The sequence below is a fragment of the Staurois parvus genome, unplaced genomic scaffold (assembly GCF_062004578.1).
Source record: "Staurois parvus isolate SC_StPar_1 unplaced genomic scaffold, SC_StPar_1.0 ptg000159l, whole genome shotgun sequence".
NCBI classification, from domain to species: Eukaryota; Metazoa; Chordata; class Amphibia; order Anura; family Ranidae; genus Staurois; species Staurois parvus.
In genome coordinates, this window is record NW_028317955.1 from 1,987,501 (window position 1) to 2,009,637 (window position 22,137).

A 22,137-nucleotide genomic window follows, 5' to 3' on the forward strand; every position below is an offset into this window, starting at 1 on the left:
GTGACACTGTACTGCTAGGGTGACAGTATGTAAAAAAAAAAAAAAATAATATAAAAAAATAAAATAAAAATGTAAAAAAAAATATGTTTAAAAATTATAATTTTTGGTTATAAACGAATTTGGATTTTTTTTGTGTATTTACTAAAAAGATAAACGCAATACATTTTGGCCAGGATTTATGATGAAATATTTATTTGCAAAATTTTATAAAAAAAACACTTTTTCAAAATTTTTGGACTTTTTCATTTACATAGCAAAAAAAATAAAAATCTCAGCGGTGAATAAATACCACCAAAATAAAGCTTTATCTGTCTCAAAAAATGGTAAAAAATTCATATGGGTACAGTGTTGCATGACCGCGCAATTGTCATTCAAAGTGTGCTAGCGCTGAAAGCTGAAAATTGCCCTGGACAGGAAGGGGGTAAAAGTGTCCGGTCTGGAAGTGGTTAAAGGTATTTAGCAGTTTATATTTACTAAACTAATTGCATTTCCATGTCTGTACTGTGGGAGAGCAGATATAGTGAATGCAGGGTCCGGGGAGACCAGATATAGTGAATGCAGGGTCCGGGGAGACCAGATATAGTGAATGCAGGGCCCGGGGAGACCGGATATAGTGAATGCAGGGTCCGGGGAGACCAGATATAGTGAATGCAGGGTCCGGGGAGACCAGATATAGTGAATGCAGGGTCCGGGGAGACCAGATATAGTGAATGCAGGGTCCGGGGAGACCAGATATAGTGAATGCAGGGCCCGGGGAGACCGGATATAGTGAATGCAGGGTCCGGGGAGACCGGATATATTGAATGCAGGGTCCGGGGAGACCGGATATAGTGAATGCAGGGTCCGGGGAGACCAGATATAGTGAATGTAGGGTCTGGGGAGACCAGATATAGTGAATGCAGGGTCCGGGGAGACCGGATATAGTGAATGCAGGGTCCGGGGAGACCAGATATAGTGAATGTAGGGTCTGGGGAGACCAGATATAGTGAATGCAGGGTCCTGGGAGACCAGATATAGTGAATGCAGGGTCCGGGGTTTAGTAACACTTTAAATACAGAACTCATATTTGCCTGTAAGACTGCCCAGTGCTTGTCTGGCCTGAGCAATCTAAGTAAAGGATTACCTCTTTGCTGAGCTGCCTCCAGCAGTCTGTCCAGGAGGTGTACACAGGAGCATACGGTAGACTGCCACCGACCAGCCTGCAAGACACAAACAGGTCCATCTAATAGGGAACACAGAGAAGGGCCAACTACACACCGACTGTCATGCACTGTACTCACCCGCAGTTATTCACAGCCATGAGATTAGACACTAAAACAAATGGATACGTCAACATACTGGCCAGGAACTGAGGAGGAGAGAGGGAAAATCATCTCACAATTGAACTGTCACACTGGCAAGATCTGTCACATTCAGTAATATCTTTTGCTCAATAATTCCAATTTGTTGATACATTCTTTTTTTTCCCTTATATATTGCATTTCAAAGTACCGGATTCTTCTACCATTTTAATTCTCTCTATAATTCTGTGCCTTCAGTTTTCTCTTGAATTTGTGTCCATATATTGTAAACACATGAAAAGCTACAGACTTTTGACAGCCTCTGATTAATCCGGGAATATATCCGGTAATATCTGCTACTTGGCACTGTGGGATACCTGTGGTGACAGAAGGGGTACGCCATTGGCAAAGTGTTATTTGCTTTAATGCTTTTTTTTTTATATATATACAGGTGTACCTCGGTTTACAAATTTAATTTGTTCTGCGGGACTTTTTGTATTGCGAAAAATTTGTAAACCGAAATACGGTTTCCCGTAGGAATGCATTGAAAAACCAATTAATCCGTTCTGGAGGTCAGAAAAAAGCAAAAAAAAAAAAAAAAAGTCTTATCTGTTCAAAACTCTTTATAAAGTGCACTTTAAAAGAGATAAATACTGTACAGGGACATGATTAAAAATTAATTTGTAAATGCATTGAAAACCAATTAATCCGTTCCGGAGTTCAGAAAAAAGTCAAAAAAGTTTTATCTGTTCAAAACTCTTTATAAAGTGCACTTTAACTCCTTGGTGCCGGCGCCTCCCGGCCCACTAAGGGTTTCAGAAGCCGGGAGGCGGGGTGGGGTTTTAGGGTCATGTGACTGCCATGATTCGCTGTCACAGCAGTCACATGATCGGGAAAGTTCCCGATTGAAAGAGGAGATCGGGACCTTTCCGTGAGTATTGGACGTGTGCTGGGAGGGCGCAGGGCATGCTCTCTCAGCACATATGTTTTTCTTAATTGCAAATGTGCAGTGGCTCGGCGCAGACGCCGGGAGACCGCACATTAGCGTGCAGCTGGTGCCTAGAGGTTAAAGGCATTAAGGAACATGATTAAAAAAAAAAAAAAAAATTGTAAATGCATTGAAAACCAATTGTAATCCGTTCTGGAGGTCAGAAAAAAGTCAAAAAAGTTTTATCTGTTCAAAACTCTTTATAAAGTGCACTTCAAAGACATAGTACTGTACAGGGACAGGATTAAAAAAAAAATTGTAAATGCATTGAAAACCAATTAAATCTGTTCGTGTTGCGAAAAAAATTCATAAACCGAGCCATTATTCTCAATGGATTTTCATACGTAAATCGAAAATTACGTTAACCGAGGCGTTCATAAACGCATATATATATATATATATATATATTATATATATACATATATACACACACTCCTAGATTGTAAGCTCGAAAGAGCAGGGCCCTTGACCCCCTTGTGTATTGTTCTGTTACTGTATTGTCTCATGTACTGTCCCCCACTATAATGTACAGCGCTGAGCAAACCTTTTGGAGCCACATAAATACTGTATGTATGTATGTATGTATATATATAATATAGATATATAATATAATAGCTTATTTTTCAGTGGACTTGACATTCTCCAGCAGCAAAGGCCACATTTAATTTGAACTATACTACTACGAAGTGAATCTCAGAACAACTTTAGAAGAAAACAGCTTTATTAATTTATACCGGTCTTATTTATTGTATATTAGAGATGGGACACAAAACACTGCAGTCTCCCAAAGCAGCAGGAAAATAGGAGCGCTGGGACGCTGGATACACTGTAAGGAGTATGGTGGAAGTAAACTCACCCCAGTTAAGGCCTGAGAGTAACTTTTAATCTCGCTCACTGTCTGCAAAGAGAAGACAGACATTAGCTCAAACACACATCATAAAATTAATGGATTACAGTAGATGCCTTATGCCTGGTACACACTATCAAGTTTTTTTTCGCTCAATCCAGTGGGCTGAACGAAAAAAACAAAAACAAAAAAAAACAAAAAAACTAAAGCACTTGGGAGGAGCTCGCTGTACTATCCGATGTTGGCACAGTGATCTCTCCGCTGAACTATTTTGTTCTGCCAGAACACCCCGGTCAGCGCTTGCAGTCATTGGCTGCCAGCACTGATCGGATGCTGGTTTTCCAGCATGCCCGTTTGGTTGGCTTCTGTCGGACAGGCTGGTGTACACACGAGCCAAATGTGGGCCAGTTTTTCTTGAACCAGCCGATATTCGACCCATGTGTACGGCACTTAGAAGAAAAGCTTGTATTGAAATAAAAGTGGAAGCACTCACATACCCCATTTTCCAGAGCATACGTGTTGATAAGATAAGCTGCCATGTTACAGATCCACAGAGAAAAGATATCTCCTAGTAGTCTTGGAATTAAACCGCTAAAATAAAACAGATCAGCAGTGTCACTACATATATCCGACATGTCACTATGTATATTCCTTCTTTTATAGAAATGACAATTAAACAACCTACAGTTGTAACTGTAGATGTACTTACGCAAAAAATCCCATAATGCCCTCCTCCTTGTATATCGTCACTACCGATCCAAACACCCCACTGTAAAGTTAATATAAGCCATGTAAGGATAAAGGATACAAATACTGCCAGTTTATCTCTAAAGTGTAACTAAAAGGCAAAACTTTTTTTTTTTTAGTTTTGGAGAGTGGAGAGGAATTGGAACACCTGTCAGATTTAATTGCTGCTTGTGCCCCCGTTATGAAGATTCATCCTATTTGTCCTATTCACTGTTCTCATCAAAATTAAAAGTAAAGAAAATCCCACATTTTTGGTTGCCATGAGAATAGTAATAGAGGGGAAATATTCCAATGGGGACACTAGTTCTGGTGACACCCTGGGATTCCTTCACTTTGGAGGGATTTCCTCTCACTTCCTGTTTTAGCTATAAGACAGGAAGTGAAGGGAAATTATCCCCCATATGCAGCACAGATGGAAAAAAAAATGGAAATAGAACAGGGGTTAGAATTCTCTTAAAAAAAAAAAATTGCCTTTAGTTCTACTTTAAGGTATGGAGACGGACATACTCATATTTGGTCTCTCTTCCAATGAACTGCACCATGCACCGTAGTGTGATCACTGCAAATAAAGAGAAACATGAAAATATTCAGAAGTTACAGGATTAATCAATGAAATGCTGTAGATTAAAAGATTATGCATCTAGGCTGTGGTAATGGGTCTGACCCACACCCTGGACCTCCAGTGCCATAGAGAAGCAGGATAAGGACCCTAGTGCAGTGTTTGGACCAAGGCTCTGTGATTACAATGCACCCCCACTTCTACTACCCCCAAGTAGGTTCCCCTTTACTGATCCTCTTATTATGCCTTTTGCCTTGTATAAAAAAAAAAAAGGAGACGTACTATGCCATGCAGCCCTACAGTACATCTGTATAACCACTTTTAAAGGTCACATCCTGATAATGATGCCATTTTGTGCCACAAATAACTAAAAAAAATAAATCTCTCTCTCTCTCTCTCTCCTTCCCCCCCCCCTCTCTCGTTGCTGTTCCTAGGAAAGAGCTGTCTCCAGGCTAGGCTATTCCTAATTTGTACATAGCTATATACACTATATTGCCAAAAGTATTGGGCCAGCCCTCCAAATCATAGGATTCAGGTGTTCCAATCACCTCCTTGGTGACAGGTGTATAAAATCCAGCACCTAGGCATGCAGACTGCTTCTACAAACATTTGTGAAAGAATGGGTCGCTCTCAGGAGCTCAGTGACTCCAAGCGTGGTACCGTGATAGGTTGTCACCTGTGCAATAATTCCATCCGTGACATTTCCTTGCTACTAAATATTCCACGGTCAACTGTTAGTGGGATTATAACAAAGTGGAAGCAACTGGGAACAACTCAGCCACCAAGTGGTAGGCCATGTAAAATGACAGAGCGGGGTCAGCGCATGCTGAAGCGCACAGTGTACAGAAGTCACCAACTGTCTGCAGAGTCAGTAGCTAAAGACCTCCAAACTTGGTGTGGCCTTCAGATGAGCACAACAGTGCGTAGAGAGCTTCATGGAATGGGTTTCCATGGCTGAGCAGCTGCATCCAAGCCTTACATCACCAAGTGCAATGCAAAGAGTCGGATGCAGTGGTGTAAAGCACACCGCCACTGGACTCTAGAGCAGTGGAGACATGTTCTCTGGAGTAGTGAATCACACTTCTCTGTCTGGCAATCCGATGGACGTGTCTGGGTTTGGTGGTTGCCAAGAGAACGGTACTTGCCTGACTGTATTGTGCCAAGTGTAAAGTTTGGTGGAGGGAGGATTATGGTGTGGGGTTGTTTTTCAGGGGTTGGGCTTGGCCCCCTAGTTCCAGTGAAGGGAACTCTTAAGGCATCAGCATACCAAGACATTTTGGAGAATTTCATGCTCCCAACTTTGTGGGAACAGTTTGGGGATGGCCCCTTCTTGTTCCAACATGACTGCACACCAGTGCACAAAACAAGGTCTATAAAGACATGGATGAGCGAGGAAGGCATCCCAATACTTTTGGCAATATAGTGTATGTCCCATAGTTGGGGACTCAGCTCAGATGGCTTTCCGTTAGGGACTGCACTTTACAGAGGTACATTGGGGTGGCAGTTCGGTTTTAACATGTATTTGAAAATGTATGCAACTAAGCTCTGGTTCACGCCGATGTGACTTCAGCTGTGAAATGCTATTTACAAATCGCACCGGAAGTTGCATCTAATTTCTATGGCGCGGTCTTAATCAGTGCGATTTGAAATTGTGCGATTTCAACACTTTTTTCCCCAATTTCATTGCAACCAGCATTGCCTTCTGTTAAATGAAGCCGCCAGCCACAGTGAAATCAAGGTACAAATTGCGCTGATCTGTGGCTTTGAAATCATGCTACTTCAAGTGAAGCATTCAGTGTAAACCAGGGATAAAACCTCTGTTATGAGCCTTAGTAGCTTACATAGGACGTCAGGTACACTTTGCTTAGGTTTTCTTTGCTGGCTAGATTACAAATGATCTCAGGGCCTCCTTCAGGGATGCCGCTACAATGCTGGATTATTTTATTTTTTTCTACCATAAAGCACAATTAATGACACTCCCCGTGCTGCAAGCCCCGTGTATTTTTAGAACTATAACACGCACGCACTGGACCAAAGGTCAATCACAGTTTTTAATTTTTTGCACATTGGAAAATCTTACATACCGTGGAAGGGGTGAGTGATGAGGGTAGCTGCTGAACGAGCAACCATCTCCTGAGTGGTCTGAAAGGGAGGAAAAATAATCTCAAAATTCTGGATTCAAAGCCTTTGGGTATATTTTTAAAGCAGTAAATGCAAACACATCCACTTGTAAGAAGGACCTTTAGATTTACTATTTTATATATATGTCCTTTGTATATTGCATTGGCGCTTATTCTTAGAAGCTTCCATTCATTTGGTGGAGCTGATAACACAGTTAAAGCATATCTGAACCCTAACAATGAGAAGTCCATAACATTTCTTGTTGATCTTGCTAGAAAATTGTGTGAGCTTGTACCATCCTGTGCTCTCCACTCTATGCTATGGACAATATGAACAGGGTGGGGTCCTGTAGTCCTATCTTGTTTCTGTTGTCCTCATACAGAGGGGCTGAATAAGTGCTGTAACACTAGTGACTAGTCATTAGTAAGACCTCATCTGGAATATGCAGTTCAGTTTTGGGAACCAATTCACAAAAAGAACACTGGGGAACTGGAGAAAGTGCAGAGAAGGGCAACCAAACTGATAAGAGGCATGGAGGAGATCAGCTATGAGGAAAGATTAGAGGAACGGAATTTATTCTTTATTGAGAAGAGGAGATTAAGGGGGGATATGATCACCATGTATAATACATATGGGGGGATATGATCACCATGTATAATACATAAGGGGGGATATGATCACCATGTATAATACATAAGGGGGTATATGATCTCCATGTATAATACATAAGGGGGGATATGATCACCATGTATAATACATAAGGGGGGATATGATCTCCATGTATAATACATAAGGGGGGATATGATCACCATGTATAATACATAAGGGGGATATGATCTCCATGTATAATACATAATGGGGATATGATCATCATGTATATTACATAAGGGGGTATATGATCTCCATGTATAATACATAAGGGGGGATGTGATCACCATGTATAATACATAAGGGGGGGATATGATCCCCATGTATAATACATAAGGGGGGATGTGATCTACATGTATAATACATAAGGGGGGATGTGATCACCATGTATAATACATAAAGGGGGATATGATCTCCATGTATAATACATAAGGGGGGATATGATCTCCATGTATAATACATAAGGGGGATATGATCTCCATGTATAATACATAAGGGGGGGATATGATCACCATGTATAATACATAAGGGGGTATATGATCTCCATGTATAATACATAAGGGGGGATATGATCAACATGTATAATACATAAGGGGGGATATGATCTCCATGTATAATACATAAGGGGGGATATGATCTCCATGTATAATACATAAGGGGGGATATGATCTCCATGTATAATACATCAGGGGGGATATGATCTCCATGTATAATACATAAGGGGGGATATGATCTCCATGTATAATACATAAGGGGGGATATGATCAACATGTATAATACATAAGGGGGGATATGATCTCCATGTATAATACATAAGGGGGGATATGATCTCCATGTATAATACATAAGGGGGGATATGATCTCCATGTATAATACATAAGGGGGGATATGATCAACATGTATAATACATAAGGGGGGATATGATCTCCATGTATAATACATAAGGGGGGATATGATCTCCATGTATAATACATAAGGGGGGATATGATCTCCATGTATAATACATAAGGGGGGATATGATCACCATGTATAATACATAAGGGGGGATATGATCTCCATGTATAATACATAAGGGGGGATATGATCACCATGTATAATACATAAGGGGGATATGATCTCCATGTATAATACATAATGGGGATATGATCATCATGTATATTACATAAGGGGGTATATGATCTCCATGTATAATACATAAGGGGGGATGTGATCACCATGTATAATACATAAGGGGGGGATATGATCCCCATGTATAATACATAAGGGGGGATGTGATCTACATGTATAATACATAAGGGGGGATGTGATCACCATGTATAATACATAAGGGGGGATATGATCTCCATGTATAATACATAAGGGGGATATGATCTCCATGTATAATACATAAGGGGGGGATATGATCACCATGTATAATACATAAGGGGGGATATGATCTCCATGTATAATACATAAGGGGGGATATGATCAACATGTATAATACATAAGGGGGGATATGATCTCCATGTATAATACATAAGGGGGGATATGATCTCCATGTATAATACATAAGGGGGGATATGATCTCCATGTATAATACATCAGGGGGGATATGATCTCCATGTATAATACATAAGGGGGGATATGATCTCCATGTATAATACATAAGGGGGGATATGATCAACATGTATAATACATAAGGGGGGATATGATCTCCATGTATAATACATAAGGGGGGATATGATCTCCATGTATAATACATAAGGGGGGATATGATCTCCATGTATAATACATAAGGGGGGATATGATCAACATGTATAATACATAAGGGGGGATATGATCTCCATGTATAATACATAAGGGGGGATATGATCTCCATGTATAATACATAAGGGGGGATATGATCTCCATGTATAATACATCAGGGGGGATATGATCTCCATGTATAATACATAAGGGGGGATATGATCACCATGTATAATACATAAGGGGGGATATGATCACCATGTATAATACATAAGGGGGGATATGATCACCATGTATAATACATAAGGGGGGATATGATCACCATGTATAATACATAAGGGGGGGATATGATCCCCATGTATAATACATAAGGGGGGATGTGATCTACATGTATAAATACATAAGGGGGGATGTGATCACCATGTATAATACATAAAGGGGGATATGATCTCCATGTATAATACATAAGGGGGGATATGATCTCCATGTATAATACATAAGGGGGATATGATCTCCATGTATAATACATAAGGGGGATATGATCTCCATGTATAATACATAAGGGGGGGATATGATCACCATGTATAATACATAAGGGGGGATATGATCTCCATGTATAATACATAAGGGGGGATATGATCAACATGTATAATACATAAGGGGGGATATGATCTCCATGTATAATACATAAGGGGGGATATGATCTCCATGTATAATACATAAGGGGGGATATGATCTCCATGTATAATACATCAGGGGGGATATGATCTCCATGTATAATACATAAGGGGGGATATGATCACCATGTATAATACATAAGGGGGGATATGATCACCATGTATAATACATAAGGGGGGATATGATCACCATGTATAATACATAAGGGGGGATATGATCACCATGTATAATACATAAGGGGGGATATGATCTCCATGTATAATACATAAGGGGGATATGATCTCCATGTATAATACATAAGGGGGGATATGATCTCCATGTATAATACATAAGGGGGATATGATCAACATGTATAATACATAAGGGGGGATATGATCAACATGTATAATACATAAGGGGGGATATGATCTCCATGTATAATACATAAGGGGGATATGATCTCCATGTATAATACATAAGGGGGATATGATCTCCATGTATAATACATAAGGGGGGATATGATCTCCATGTATAATACATAAGGGGGGATATGATCTCCATGTATAATACATAAGGGGGGATAGGATCTCCATGTATAATACATAAGGGGGGATATGATCTCCATGTATAATACATAAGGGGGGATATGATCACCATGTATAATACATAAGGGGGGATATGATCACCATGTATAATACATAAGGGGGATATGATCACCATGTATAATACATAAGGGGGGATATGATCTCCATGTATAATACATAATGGGGGATATGATCTCCATCTATAATACATAAGGGGGGATATGATCTCCATCTATAATACATAAGGGGGGGATATGATCACCATCTATAATACATAAGGGGGGGATATGATCTCCATGTATAATACATAAGGGGGGATATGATCTCCATTTATAATACATAAGGGGGATATGATCTCCATGTATAATACATAAGGGGGGGATATGATCTCCATGTATAATACATAAGGGGGATATGATCACCATGTATAAATCCATCAGTGGTTTGTAATAGTGAACTCGGTGTAGAGCTATTCACCCTGAGGTCATCACAGGGGACAAGGGGGCACTCTCTACATCTGGAGGAAAAGAAATGTAATCTCCAAACACGGAAAGGTTTCTTCACAGTGAAAGCTGTGAAAATGTGGAATAGACTGCCTCAAGATTTGGTTCCGGCCAGCTCAGTGGATTGCTTTAACCCCTTGGCGCCGGCGCCTCCCGGCCCTTTAAGAGTTTCAGAAGCCAGGAGGCAGGGCGGGGTTTTAGGGTCATGTGACCGCCGTGATTCGCTGTCACATGATTGGGAAAGATCCCGATCGCAAGAGGAAATCGGAACCTTTCCATGAGTACCAGACGTGTGGTGGGAGCGTGCAGGGCGCGCACTCTCAGCACATATGTTTCTCTTAATTGCGTGCAAATGTGCAGCCACTCGGAGTCAAAGCCCAGACACCAGGAGGCCGCACGTTTGCGTGTGCCCGGCACCAAGAGGTTAAAAAAGGCCTGGATTCTTTTCTAGATACACAGAATATAACTGGATACTAACATTTATAGGTAAAGTTGATCCAGGGAATATCCGATTACCTCTCGGGGGATCAGGAAGGAATTTTTTCCCCTGCTGGAGCAGATTGGATCATGCTTTGTTGGGGTTTTTTTTGCCTTCCTCTGGATCAACTGTGGGTGTAGGAATATAACTTTTTTTTTTTAATGGTTGAACTGGATGGATTTGTATCTTTTTTTTCAGCCAGACTAACTATGTAACTGTGTAAACTCTCATATTGAGGAAGATCAGTTCAATAGACAGAGATAGAGTAAAGGTGCCCTCAAAGCTCAGTAGGCCAGTGCGGGGGCCCTCAGTAAAGTCCAAAGAGTGAGGAAGGCATTAAGAGCACCACAATAATAATCAGAGTCCTGATTATATATTAAAAGGTTAACTGTGCAACCAATTGCTGCTGCTTCACTCTTTGGTTTAATGCCCCAGAAGGACATGAATTAACTTCACTCTAATACAGCGGTTCTCAACCTGGGGGTCGCGACCCCTTTGGGGGTCGAACGACCATTTCCCAGGGGTCGCCTAAGACCATCGGAAAACATATTTCCGATGGTCTTAGGAACCGAGACACCGCTGCTCTGTCTCGCGATCTGTGGGCGGGATGATATGCTGCCCCTGTAACCTGGCCACACCTCTGGGATCACTCAACAGCTCCGCCTCCTCGCCGCTGATTGGCCACCGGAACTGTAGCTCAGGAGAGGCACACAGGCGGCCAATCACCGGCGAGGAGGTGGAGTTTGGAGAGGAGGAGCCGAGCGGCAGAGCGCGCAGATCGAAGAAGATCGAGGGAGCTGCCGGACCGAGTGAAGAGGAGAGAGGCCAGAGAAGGAAGACAGCTGACAGGTAAGTGCAAATTTTGCTTCTGCAGGCTGTAGATGGGAGAGGGAGAGAGCGAGCCCAGGCTGGAGCAGGGGTCAGCAAGGTAAGTATCATTGGTGTCAGTGGGAGGAATAGTGCCCCATCATTGGTGTCACTAATACCAACGATGGGGCACTATTCCTCCCCCCACTGACACCAATGATAGGCACTATTCCTCCCCCCACTGACACCAACGATGGGGCACTATTCCTCCCACTGACACCAACGATGGGGCACTATTCCTCCCACTGACACCAACGATGGGGCACTATTTCTCCCACTGACACCAACGATGGGGCACTATTCCTCCCCCCACTGACACCAACGATGGGGCACTAATCCTCCCCCCACTGACACCAACGATGGGGCACTATTCCTCCCCCCACTGACACCAACGATGGGGCACTATTCCTCCCCCCACTGACACCAATGATGGGGCACTATTCCTCCCCCCACTGACACCAACGATGGGGCACTATTCCTCCCCCCACTGACACCAATGATAGGCACTATTCCTCCCACTGACACCAATGATGGGGCACTATTCCTCCCACTGATACCAATGATGGGGCACTATTCCTCCCACTGACACCAATGATGGGGCACTATACCTCCCACTGATACCAATGATGGGGCACTATTCCTCCCACTGACACCAATGATGGGGCACTATTCCTCCCACTGACACCAATGATGGGGCACTATTCCTCCCACTGACACCAATGATGGGGCACTATTCCTCCCACTGACACCAATGATGGGGCACTATTCCTCCCACTGACACCAATGATGGGACACTATTCCTCCCACTGACACCAATGATGGGGCACTATTCCTCCCACTGACACCAATGATGGGACACTATTCCTCCCACTGACACCAATGATGGAGCACTATTCCCCCCACTGACACCAATGATGGGGCACTATTCCTCCCACTGACACCAATGATGGGGCACTATTCCTCCCACTGATACCAATGATGGGGCACTATTCCTCCCACTGATACCAATGATGGGGCACTATTCCTCCCACTGACACCAATGGCGGGACACTATTCCTCCCACTGATACCAACGATGGGACACTATTCCTCCCACTGACATCAGTGATGGGGCACTATTCCTCCCACTGATACCAACGATGGGACACTATTCCTCCCAATGACACCAATGATGTGGCACTATTCCTCCCACTGCAAAATTACAGTTCTGAAGTAGCAACGAAAATAATTTTATGGTTGGGGGTCACCACAACATGAGGAACTGTATTAAGGGGTCGCGGCGTTAGAAAGGTTGAGAACCACTGCTCTAATATGAACTAATTAAAAAGCTGTTTGTACTTTGGTTATTGGTGTGGTGCTCTTACGGTCTTCCTCACCATTTGGGCAATAAAATTTTAGCAGAGTATCTATGCCTTCCCCCAATCTATGCCTTTACATACTGTACACTTTAATGCATAGAATGCATTAAGGTAAATACCATCTACCTTTAGAACCACTTTAAAGTAAAAAACCTTTTGGGAGCATCTCCTCCCCCCGTTATACTTACCCGATCCCCATCTCGATCCAGTGAGGAGCATGAGAGCAGCGGCTCTCCCAGGCCCCTCTCTCCTCATTGGCTCACACAGCAGCAGAAGCCATTGCCTCCTGCTGCTTTCAATCTGAGTCAATGAGGAGAGAGTGGGGGCAGGACCGAGCCACGCTCAGCGTGTGCATGGACAATGCAAATTTCCTAGGAGTGCGGCTCAGGAGTGATCCTGCTTGAGTGCCCCCATAGCAAGAGGCTTTCTATTGGGGGCACTCGGCAGTGGGGAGCACCCAAGAAAAGGATCGGGGCTGCTCTGTAAAAAACCACTGCACAGAGCAGGTAACCATAACATGTTTGTTATTTTTTAAAAATAAAACTGCAAGCTTTAGTCACTTTAATGACTGGAGGTCGAGTGAAGGCAAAAATAAATAAACAAATCAGTATCTAATGCTGTCTACAAACATTAGAGGGCCGTTGGCTGTGCAGCCATGACTGCAAACAGCTGCTGGATCAGGTGAGCACCTTCTGATGTCTTTAGGCAGAGATTGATCTTGCAGATTGTCAGAACAGTATTAATAAACAGCATCTCATGTTCTCCACAAACCTTAAGGGTCACTGTATTTATTCTGCTCTCCACGGATGCAGAAAAAGCATTCTATAGGGTCCAGTGGTGATTTATGCAAGAGACTCTAGAACATAATAGTCTCAGGACCCCCATGCGTCACTGGATTTCTGCCCTCTACTCCTCCCCTTCAGCGGCAGTGAAAGTCAACCAAACTAGGTCTATCTTCTTCCCAATTTCGAATGAGACACGTCAGGGGTGTCCCCTTTTTCCTGTCCTTTTTATCTTAACGCTGGAACCCTTCCTGTGCACAATTTGCTCAGATCCTAATATTACCGGTTTTTGTAAACCCTCGGGATGCCACAAAGTTTCAGCTTTCGCAGACGACCTCACGAATCCACTTACATCTTTGCCCAATATATTACGAGGATTACGGACATACGGCTCTCTGTCCAACTTCAAGGTCAACTTGTCAAAATCTTCCGCCCTTAACATCTCTGCGGATGCGACTACAATCCGGGGCTTAAACCATCCTTTCCCTACAGATGGGCTGCAGAAGCCATTAGGTACCTGAGCACGATTATATTGCCCCGGACCCCTCTAAATTGTATGGAGCAAACATTTAACACTTCTTCTTAAACTTAAACCTCTTGCCGTCCGCCTGCTGTTTATAAAAACGGCACCCGCCTTTTCTAGCTGTGCGCGCTCCTTGGGAGCGCACAGCACCGCGATCCAGTGCCCGCCGTGTGCTCCGGACACAGTGAAACACCGATCGTCGGACGGGACCTCTGTATGAGGTCCCGATCATGTGATAACTGATAGGCCAATCAGTGATCACATGCAAAGTAGTAAGCAAGATGTCACTTGTGACATCATTGCTTACTATGTGTGAAATCTGTGAATGATCACAGAGGTCACATGGTACAAGGCTATTCACAACTGCCTTGTACCATGTGACAAGGTGTGACCAATCACAGCTCACTCAGTATTTCTCAATTGCTCCAAGAATGCAGACAGAGAAAGAGAAATTATTGCAATCACTGAGAAAAAAAAAAAAAATCTTCATCACCCCCACAAGTAGTACAGTGTCACCATGGTGACACTGTACTGCTAGGGTGACAGTATGTAAAAAAAAAAAAACCCCATAAATAATATAAAAAAATAAAATAAAAATGTAAAAAAAATGTTTAAAAATTATAATTTTTGGTTATAAACTAATTTGGCTTATTTTTTTTTTACTAAAAATATAACGGAATAAATTTTGGTCAAGATTTATGATAAAAGATTATTTATTTGCAAAATTTTATAAGAAAAACACTTTTTAAAAAATTTTTTGAACATTTTTATTTACATAGCAAAAAAAATTAAAATCCCAGCGGTGAATAAATACCACCAAAATAAAGCTTTATCTGTCTCAAAAAATGGTAAAAAATTAATATGGGTACAGTGTTGCATGACCGCGCAATTGTCATTCAAAGTGTGATAGCGCTGAAAGCTGAAAATTGCCCTGGTCAGGAAGTGGGTAAAAGTGTCCAGACAGGAAGTGGTTAAGGAAGACCTCTTACATTGACGTGGTTTGGTTGATGAACCGCTCTTAAGATGACGTTACTCCCATAGTCCTCTATCTTCTACAAGCCCTTCCGATATACCTCTCCCAACATTCCTCCACAGACTCAGTTCCCTCTTTTGGAACTTTGTCTGCTCACAAGGGAAACCCTGTTTAGCTCTACACCACTTAACCTTACCCAAGATGTCTGGGGGTGTCGGCCTCCCGGATATTCGGGCCTTCTATAAAGCAACTCATCTTACCAGAGTGGTGGACTGGCACTGTCATGGGGGGGCCAAGCACTGGGTTGACATGGAAATGGAGGACTCCGGGGATACTGCCATGAGTTGGACCCTGGCTTTCCTCTCCATTACCCAGAAAACTTTGTGCTCACCCTACCTTAGGCAGCACTCTACAGGTCTCAAGGGCAATGTTCCGTGCCTCCCTGATCTTTCCACAGCCCTCCCCTATGGTTCCCATCTTGGGTAACTCAGAGTTTGGCCCTGGTCTTAGCCATCCCCAATTTCTTCGCCTTAAAGCCTCTGGCCGCACCCATCTGACTGATTTCCTGACTTCGGGGGTGCACTCATTTCCACGGACCTCTCTCGACTTGCTGACCCTCCCTTGGACCTCTGGGGAGGGCTTCAGTTGCATTTTTTCTTCACCACTGCTCCAGGCATATCCAGACCCCAGGCATATCCAGACCCCTTACAAGTTTTGAGTCCATCTGCCATAGGAGGGAACCGGTATGCCATTCCCCCTCGAAGATATATGCATCCCTGATCCACCTGGGAGCTGACTACGTCCCACCTTTTCTGGCCAAATGGGAGGCAGATTTAGACCTACAACTCACGATGCAGCAAAGGGAGAAAATACTCTATTTCTCCCACAAATCCTCTTTTGCCTCAAGGGTTCAGGAAACCAGCTCCAAAATACTCACCAGGTGGTACAAGGTCTCCGCCACACTGCTCCGCATGTCCCATCAGATATCTGGCTCCAGCTGGCACTGTGGGGTGGGGTGGGTGAGGCCTCCCAGCCTCTTACCCGGTAGAGGGATACCCACTTCTCTTTTCGGGGAGCTCCGGCTTGTTTTTCTCCTTATTTACCCTTCCCCCCTGCTCTTAGAAGCACCTTCCATACTGTTTTTATGTTTACAACTTGATGTATGTTGATTTCCTACCATATTTGGGACAAGACTACCGCTAGAGTCTATGTCATTCCTCAACCCCATTAAGCTGAAAACATAAAATAAAAGGTTCTACACTGAGAATTCAGCACATTAAGTTTCAGTATTCGATTGTTAATTGGAATTCGGTTATTTTAGTATTGCCTAGACCAGTGGTGGGCAACCTTTTTTTTCAACTGAGCCAAATCTCGCCAAAACCACGATTGAAATTTATTTTGAGAGCCACATTTTTAAAACTGAAAATACATCCCCCATATAGTAATTCATCCCCCATAGTAATTCATCCCCCATATAGTAATTCATCCCCCATATAGTAATTCATCCCCCCATATAGTAATTCATCCCCCATATAGTAATTCATCCCCCATATAGTAATTCATCCCCCATATAGTAATCCATCCCCCATAGTAATCCATCCCCCATATAGTAATTCATCCCCCATAGTAATTCATCCCCCATAGTAATTCATCCCCCATATAGTAATTCATCCCCCATATAGTAATTCATCCCCCATATAGTAATTCATCCCCCATAGTAATTCATCCCCCATATAGTAATTCATCCCCCATATAGTAATTCATCCCCCATAGTAATTCATCCCCCATATAGTAATTCATCCCCCATATAGTAATTCATCCCCCATAGTAATTCATCCCCCATAGTAATTCATCCCCCATATAGTAATTCATCCCCCCTATAGTAAGTCCCCCCTGTGTCAATTCACTTACCTTTGCTCCGCGCATTCTTCTCGACGTGTTCCCGCGCCGTTCTGGTCTTCAGGGCGGACTGTGAGAGGAGAGGAGTTCGTCACGCTGCCCCGCCTACATCCTGGCTGCCCCGCCTACATCCTGACAGCTGCAGAGTCCTGACTTTTGGGGCGGCCGCCCGAGAGGAGGGAGGGGAGCGGGCGCCCGGCACACAGAAGAGCCGCATTTAAGTTTGTAAAGAGCCGCATGTGGCTCGCGAGCCGCGACTTGCCGACCACTGGCCTAGACTATTGATGACATTTTCATGACAATGGATTTTACCTATTGTCCGACATTATGTTGTGTGTTTTTGAACCCACATCTGTAAATTGTCAAAACTTTATTAAAATAAAGGAATTTAAGAAGAAATGTCATACAGGATAACTTCATTAAGTTCTATTGACCGGTGTGTGGTGCAAGGTGGCGGTGGCCTGCCATACTTTATTCAGTTCGCACCAGAACCCGCCAGGTAGGAGGCAAAGCATTTTGCTTTACCTTGCAGTGGGACTGCGCTGAAATAGCCACTCAATGAAGTCCTACTGCACCTGTTGTGAACATACCCTTAGGAAACAAACCCATACACTAGGATACGCGTGCTTACCTCTTTTATTACATGGTCAAGGGAGGTACTGTTTTCCTTTTGTTCATTTTCACCCTCCTACAGGAAAGCAAAAGATTTGAAAAAAAAGAACAAACATGAACCACACAACAATCTACAAGGTATCCAGCCATCATACCATCTGGAACATTTTTCGAACAGATTTTATGAAAACGTTAACCCATGCAGTCCATTAAATAATCAGAGAGAGCTCTGCAGTATTCAAGGATAATGGTGAGCAGAAATGATGCCTAGAAATTTAATGTCAATGAATGTGGATATGTAAAGCCTAGAACAGCATTGTCAGTGAATGTGGATGTAAGGCCTAGAACACCCTTGTCAATGACTGTGGATGTAAGGCCTAGAACACCATTGTCAATGACTGTGGATGTAAGGCCTAGAAAACCATTGTCAATGACTGTAGATGTAAGGCCTAGAAAACCATTGTCAATGACTGTGGATGTAAGGCCTAGAACACCATTGTCAATTAATGTGGATATATAAAGCCTAGAACACTATTGTCAGTGAATATGGATGTAAGGCCTAGAACACTATTGTCAGTGAATATGGATGTAAGGCCTAGAACACCATTGTCAGTGAATGTGGATGTAAGGCCTAGAACACCATTGTCAGTGAATATGGATGTAAGGCCTAGAACACCATTGTCAGTGAATGTGGATGTAAGGCCTAGAACACCATTGTCAGTGAATGTGGATGTAAGGCCTAGAACACCATTGTCAGTGAATGTGGATGTAAGGCCTAGAACACCATTGTCAGTGAATGTAAGGCCTAGAACACCATTGTCAGTGAATGTGGATGCAAGGCCTAGAACACCATTGTCAATGACTGTGGATGTAAGGCCAAGAACACCATTGTCAATGACTGTGGATGTAAGGACTAGAACACCATTGTCAATGACTGTGGATGTAAGGACTAATAATTACGATTATGCAGGTTTTATATAGAGCAAACAGTCAGGTAATGTGGATGTAAGGCCGAAGATTCTAATGTTCATGAACTTGGTGTAAGACCAAGAACACTAATGTTAATAAATGTGGATTAATACATTGATTTCCTATGATCATCTGCTCCATCCTGTGGCGAAAATGTAAATGTTTTCCTAAAATACCTCAATCAGGTGAATACCACTATATGGTCATTAGATGGAGCTGATGATCATAGGAATTCAACATATTAAGTAACATACAGGCAGAATTTGTGAAAGCTAGGCAAATGCATGTGTCATTCATCCAACAAGTTTTTTTTTACATAGAGAACCCTTAGTGTTTTTTTTTTTTTTTTGCCACTTAAAATGTTACTAAACCCTGGACCCTGCATTTACTATATCTGGTCTCCCACAGTACACAGAACATAAAACATTATTATTATACAGGATTTATATAGCGCCAACCATTTGCACGGCGCTTTATAAAATGAAGGCAGGCATTACAGTTACAATACAATTTGGTACATGAGAAAACAGAGGACCTGGCTTGTTAGAGCTTACAAATCTAGGAAATGCAATTATTTTAGTAAATATAAACTGCTAAATACCTTTTCTCATCAGCAGTTAGAGCAGTTTTGTGACTTCTATCAGTGTCCAGCTGAGCACTGGTTAAAGCTTGTAGGAGGAGCTTTCATTCTGCTCTCACTGACCTATGAGATTGCATGACCCCTGACCCTCTGGACAGTGCTGATTGGCCCTGTGCTGATCACATGCACCCTCCCAAGAAAAAGAAAAAAACTCTCTAGCAGTACACACCAAACGGAGCATGTGCAGAGTGTCCCCGAGGCTCTGTTCTATCAGTAGATGAACTGGGGATTATGGAAGAAGGGGAGAATCAGAGAAGAGAGGATCAAACATCCTTTTTACACAATGCAGAGTATTAACCCCTTAGGTTCCACAGTGAGTATCGCAAACATGCTTTACTGCATATACAGACTGATTTTACTGTTGTGGGTTTAGTAACACTTTAAACTTATTTTTAATTTAGCGACTCCATTAGGAGATGAATACAAGCTTACGGTCTATATTAAAAACCAATGCCTACTTACCTCTGCCTGATTCTGACTCTGGTAGCACTGTGGGGAAAAAAAAACAAAATTAAAAAAAAACGTTAAATTGTTCTGCTAACTACGCACACATTGGGGAGGACAAATCTCAGTCACCAACATTTTAAAAAATGTTCTATTGTCAATACCAATATGTTTCCTGGCTGCCAAAACCGTCACAGGCCAGGGTAACCCAAACTGAGCTACGATATGAAATAATGTATGAGACAGAGACAAGGGGGTAAAGGAGGAAAGGGTTAAAACCTCTTCAGGTTTTTATCCACTTTCTCTAGTCCTGGTGACCACTGTCACCAGGGCTGAACGGGATGGCAAATCCAAAATGTAATCATCGCCTATGGAACAGTTGGGTGAGATGAAATCTTCCAATGGGGCCACCTGGTCCACTGACCACTAAGAGTAGAGATTTCTGCTCACATCATGTGGTGTCTCTAGGATAAGAAGAAAAGGGAAATCCTTACAAAAGGAGTAAAGGCTGCAACAACCCCATAGCAATGGTTTACCAATTCTACATTACGGATACCCCAAACTTACTTTATATATTTATTTTTTGTAAGATTTTACCCACGTTAAGGATTTTAGGACTTTAACCACTTGCCTACCGGGCACTTATACCCCCTTTGTGCCCAGGCCAATTTTCAGCACTGTTGCACTTTGAATGACAGTTGCGCGGTCATGCAACACTGCGCCCATATGATATTTTTATTATTTTTTTCACTCAAATAGAGCTTTCTCTTGGTGGTATTTACTCACTGCTGGGTGTTCTATTTTTTGCATATAAACAAAAAAAGAGCCAAAATTTTGGGAAAAAAAAAGTTTTTCTTTGTTTTTATTATGACATTCTGCAAACAGGTAAATTTTTCTCCTTCACTGATGTGCGTTGATGAGGCTGCACTGATGAGTACTGATGATGCTGTACTGATATGCAACAATGATGGGCACTGATGGGTGGCATTGACTGATGGCACTGACTAGTGGCAGTGCTGGGCACAAGTAGGTGGCACTACAAGGCACTGATGGGCACAGGTGGACGGCACTGCTGGGTGGCACTGATCATCAGTGCCTTGATGTTCGATGCCGATCCTTCCTCTGACAATTGCTGGTTATCGGCAGTACTTTCCTCACGCTGTGACAGCGTGAGGAAAGTGCATTTACCAGTGATCTGCTGTGTCATTAGACATGGCTGATCATGTGGTAAAAGGCTGCGGTGATTGGCCTTTTACCACATCATGTGATCAGCTGTGTCCATAGGACACAGCGATCATATGACGTCCTCCCAGAACTGGCCGGCCGCGGTGAAGCCGTCATTCAACTATCTGCAGTCAGCAAGTGGTTAAAGACCATTTCTGGGATACTGTTGTCCTCCCTCACACCCCACACTAACTGATTGCTGTATTGGAGGAAAAAGAAAAAAAAAACCAAACTGCCAAATGCCATTTTACTTACCTAAATCTGCGATGATATGATGTTCCAGTCCCAAGCCTTCTTTCGGTGTCTATATCACTGCTTTAATGACGTGGACACTTTCTAATGGCTGTTCTGCAGCGAGATCCTCTCAGGATCCAGAATAAGAGTGGCTTTGACATGAGATATCTCTGCAAAGCTGCATTAGCAGTCCCCTGCACCCAAAAACAGCAGTGGTGAGTGACCAGGATGGAAGACTCTGAGTAAGAAAAAAAAACCCCCCAAAAAACCTCCCCTAGGATGGGTTAGGGGTGGTGGGAGGGAAGGGGTCATATTTGCCTGGAATGGGGCTATAAGTATTTAAGGGAGATAGGGTGGGAGGGAAGAGGTTATATTTTGCCTGGAATGGGGCTATAAGGGGTCATATTTTGCCTGGAATGGGGCTATAAGTGATGGAGGAGATGGTTAAGTAGTAGGTAGTCTATAAAAGCAACAGC

General features: G+C 42.8%; 1 protein-coding gene across 1 annotated transcript in view; it reads right to left on the bottom strand.

Annotated features, from left to right (window-relative positions):
- MTCH2 (mitochondrial carrier 2) overlaps positions 1-22,137 on the bottom strand; it is a 68,586-nt gene that overhangs the window by 5,032 nt on the left and 41,417 nt on the right. The window contains exons 4-12 of the mRNA XM_089675835.1: positions 20,222-20,248; positions 18,170-18,226; positions 6,506-6,563; positions 4,370-4,421; positions 3,825-3,884; positions 3,613-3,706; positions 3,125-3,166; positions 1,281-1,348; positions 1,124-1,199 (exon numbers count right to left, since the gene is read on the bottom strand). Of these exons, the coding sequence (XP_089531961.1) occupies positions 1,124-1,199; positions 1,281-1,348; positions 3,125-3,166; positions 3,613-3,706; positions 3,825-3,884; positions 4,370-4,421; positions 6,506-6,563; positions 18,170-18,226; positions 20,222-20,248 (534 nt within the window). The remainder of the gene's footprint in view (positions 1-1,123; positions 1,200-1,280; positions 1,349-3,124; positions 3,167-3,612; positions 3,707-3,824; positions 3,885-4,369; positions 4,422-6,505; positions 6,564-18,169; positions 18,227-20,221; positions 20,249-22,137) is intronic.